This window comes from Carassius gibelio, chromosome A4, assembly GCF_023724105.1.
Source record: "Carassius gibelio isolate Cgi1373 ecotype wild population from Czech Republic chromosome A4, carGib1.2-hapl.c, whole genome shotgun sequence".
NCBI lineage: Eukaryota > Metazoa > Chordata > Actinopteri > Cypriniformes > Cyprinidae > Carassius > Carassius gibelio.
In genome coordinates, this window is record NC_068374.1 from 35,635,750 (window position 1) to 35,640,114 (window position 4,365).

At 37.8% G+C, this 4,365-nt stretch overlaps 1 protein-coding gene across 2 annotated transcripts in view; it reads right to left on the reverse strand.

Moving 5' to 3' along the window:
• Window positions 1-4,137, reverse strand: part of etv6 (ETS variant transcription factor 6) — a 13,923-nt gene extending 9,786 nt beyond the window's left edge. Inside the window, exons 1-2 of one of the 2 annotated variants that reach the window (XM_052585277.1) lie at window positions 3,738-4,137; window positions 9-138 (exon numbers count right to left, since the gene is read on the reverse strand). In XM_052585277.1, coding sequence (XP_052441237.1) covers window positions 9-138; window positions 3,738-3,770 — 163 coding nt within the window. In that variant the 5' untranslated portion in view covers window positions 3,771-4,137. The remainder of the gene's footprint in view (window positions 1-8; window positions 139-3,737) is intronic. The other variant, XM_052585284.1, reaches the window with a different exon arrangement.
• Between the last annotated feature and the right edge of the window lie 228 nt (window positions 4,138-4,365).

A 4,365-nucleotide genomic window follows, 5' to 3' on the forward strand; every position in this document is an offset into this window, starting at 1 on the left:
TCACTCACGCAGGTGTGTAGGCAGTCTGGTCGGTTCCTCTTCTGTCCTGGTGTTAGCTGAAGAGGGCGGGACATGGCCGGGTGAGGAAGTGGAATTCGGCAATGGGCTCGCGGATGGACTGAAAGCACTCCTCTCCTGCTGAACACACACACACACACACGGGTTACTACAGACCCGTTAGATATCGGTCACTGTGTGCTTGTGCTGCTGATCTCTCTCTCACACACACACACACACACACACACACAAGGTCCTGAACTTCCTTCAGAGTTGTTTTGCTCAGAACAAACACAGAGAGCCACGTGAAGCTGCTCACTGATGCTCAGTGACCCCGCAGACAGGTCAAAGGTCAAGCGGGGGTCATCTGATGAACATTATCCAGCTCGTTTGTAACGTAAGACCACGAACTCGAGTGCAATACATCCGAAATGGTATTATTATTATTATATTACTGTAAAGTTATCGTAATTACAAATATTTGTATTGTTTGTCTGCTGCTAATTTATGTCAATTAATACTAACAGATAAAGTGTTATAGTGGCTCATGAATATTAATACAAATAAATAACTAGATGTCTTACTATAGTGACTTTTCTACTTGTACTTAATATTAAGTATGAATATTAAAAAATAACACTAATTAAAATGTAATAAATATTCATTAAATAAAATTAATGATCTAGCTGTTTACTTACTATGACTAATGAATATTAATCAATAATAACATTCATTACCCACAATTTACGTATTGCTGATGATTATGAATACTAATGAACATAAATGAATATCTTATTGTTTTCCTAAAGTGGCTAATGAATATCAATCAATATGAATACATTTCTAGTTATATAACTTTAGAGCTGATGTGATTTCTCTATTAATATATTAATCGATACTAACGGATGTCTAGTCATTTACCTATAGAGGCTAATGAATATATGTATTTTTAACATTAATATCTAGTTATTTACTTATAAAGGCTAATGAATATGAATTAAGCATCAATATCAAGTTAATATCTAGTTATTTACCTATAAATGCTAATGAATATTAATTTTAAGCATCAATATCTAGTTATTTACCTATAGAGGCTCATGAATATTAATTTTAAGCATCAATATCTATTTATTTACCTATAGAGGCTCATGAATATTAATTGTAAGCATCAATATATGGTTATTTACCTACAGAGGCTAATGAATATTAATCTTTACATCAATATATGGTTATTTACCTATAAAGGATAATGAATATAATTTTTTTTTGCATTAATATCTATAGTTATTTACCTATAGAGGCTCATGTATATTAATTTTAAGTATCAATATCTAGTGATTTACCTATAGAGGCTAATATCAGGTCTCATAGAAAACATCTTACTTCTATATTGCACAATGATGTGGATATGAGTAATATGCATGTGGATGATGCTCTGAGATCATCATGTTTGGCCCTTGAAGGGAAACCAGAGACATTTGAGCGTTCTTCAGCTGCTGTGATTTCCCTGCTGTCAATCACTGCTGATTTCCTGTCCAGTTTCCTGTTGACCTTCTCTCTGTCCATATATAGGGCGATGCTAGCATTTGCACTGAGAACTGAAATTTCCAGGGTAAAACCGAGAGCCGGGAAGCACAGAGCGGTTCTCTGGAAACTTCCTCAAACGCTTTCATCATCATGTCCAGCAGCCTGTGCAAATGAAAGCATGCAAAATCTAAAGTGATAAGACCGCGGCTCGATCGGCTCATCTGCATGCGGCTGCGCTGAACAAAGCTGCTCTACCCGAGCGTGGATGTCTCTACAACTGTGAGAAAGCTCTCGCCGGTCACAGGAACACCTGGAGAGGGAGGGACATGCAAATCCCAAACACATCACGTTTGCATTAAAATGCTCATTATTATTAATTACAAGCATTAAATAAGATAAAGGCGCACCAATAAGAGCAGCCATGAATATGACGGACTGATGATATCATTCAGACGCTTTACAGTCGCAATTATTGTGGTGCACATCAATAGAAATAAAAATTAAAATATGTTAATATGCGAAAATACACAATCTCGTTATTATGAAAAAACATCAATATTACGAGACAATGTTGCTTTAAGGAGAAATTATCACTTTAAGAGCAAATTATCTTGATATTACGTAGCTATATTGTTTTAACAACATTTATCGTTTAAATGAAATAATAGCTCTTTATTACAAACAAATGTTGTTTTAAAGAGAAAATACAGATAATCTCGTTAGTATGAAAAAAAAAGTTTTTAAGAAGATATCACGTTATCTAACTATTATGAAAAAAATTATTTTAACAACGTACATTTCTTTATTTAGAAAAAATGCCATTTTAACGAGAAAATGTAGCATTCTAACGACAGTTTATCACGTTATTGCGAACAAAATATTTTTAACATAACATTTTGTTATAAGAAGATGCAGTTTTTACGAGAACATATTTTAACGACACATTACCTCACTGTTAAAATTATATTGTTTTTAAAAACATAAAATCTCGTTATTATGAAAAAATTTAATTTTAACGAGAAAATTTTGCATTCTAACGACGTTATTACGAACAAAATATAATTTTTAACATAACTTTTTTATGACGAGAAAATTTCGTATTAACAAGAAAACAGCTTATCGTTTTAATGACATTACCTCGCTATTATAAAAAAAATTACATTGTTTTTAAAAACAAAATCTCGTTATTATGAGAAAATGTCGGTTTAATTAGCAAATATATCAATTTAATTTACACATCATCTCACTTACTATCATAAAAATAGCATTTTAAACGTACCATCTCATTATTACGAGAAAACATTGTTTAAATTACATAACATCTTGTTATTAGAAAATTATTGGAAAAAAACAACACTACATCCAAGAGTAATGCATTATCAAAAATTAAAACAAGTATGGGGCGGGGCTTGGTTCTGTGCATCAGTTGCTGATTGGATGTTAACATGTGGGCGTGGCAATCATGTGTCAGGCAGGGGCGGAGCTTAAGATCACTAAATGATTGGAGAAGTCCTACATACATCAGCAGAGAGAAGGCTTAAGTTTAACTGGAAGATTTATATTGAATTCTACAAACTATTTTAAAGATGTACATCTGTAAGCGGTCTGTTAAAGATCTGGAAAGCATCTGCAGTGTTCAAACATCTGAAAGATGTCAGTTTTACATGCAATCTAAATCTGAAAGACATCTTCTAAACGTCTATTTGACATCTGACGGGAAAGTAAAACGTATTGCAAATGAGCAAACGCTCTAAAAAATATGTAAAGCGTCGTGTCCGTGATGTACGTGTGCTATCTATCAGGGCCAGGTGGTCTTACAGCTGGAACATAACCGCACGAGGAACAGTGCAAGAAGGATGTGATCTCTGGCTGTTTGAAGGAAGCTGGCCAAAGAGCAGCGCTGGTAGATAACACGCGTGCTTCAGCGCAAAGTCTCGTCTTCTGCTCGCTCCCTGTTACTAAATAACCAATGCAAACTAATGTTCCCGACGCGGTTAAAGTCCCCGCGCGCACCGAAACTCGTTCTCGAACTCGTTTGTGAACTTTTCCCACTGATGGCTTGAGCTGAAGGGTTTGAACGCGTGCATCGCGTCGCACGGCGCGAATGAACTCACGAGAGCCCGTTTGATTGATCCCCGATCGATCGCAGCAACAGATGATCGACGCCGAGCGCGCGCCACACACTCGAGACGAGACAGAAAAGGCAGAATTACCTTAATAATGACCTGCGAGGGGGACTCGGACATGTCTCGTTGAAATTCAGGAAGTTGTTCTGTTTCCACTTTCCTCTCCCTTGTTCTTCCGCGAAATAAAGCCCTGGATAACGTTCCCCTCGCGACGCGCAGGCGATTTTAACGCGCATCCATTGGCCTCGCCCCGCGCGGAATACTTCAACTTCTGTTGTTTGTAAACGCGCGAGCGGGCGCTACATTGCGGCAGCGCGATGGTTAACACCTTCCTGGAAGCGTCGCTCGCAGGAGCGCGACGCAACGCGCAGCGCGGAACCTCATTGATCCGGACGCTTCGCGGCGAAGTGACGTGAATTCCAGGCAGCGCGCGGCGCCTTAAAGAGAAACGCGACGCAGATTACGTTCGTCAGTCACGGGACGCGGCGGCCCTGTTGAACGGACACCGGATCCACGCACCGCTTCTGTTTAATCCGGATGCTTTATTCGGCTTGATCACGAACGCACGGAAGCGATGTAGATGCAATGCATTAAACTGTAATGTCTGACTTATTCTTTCTAATTTAAAACTTGCGTTTTATTCAGAACGAAACATACAAGAGGACATATAGCTGACCATCTTTATCTAAATATACATGATTATAACAACAACAAC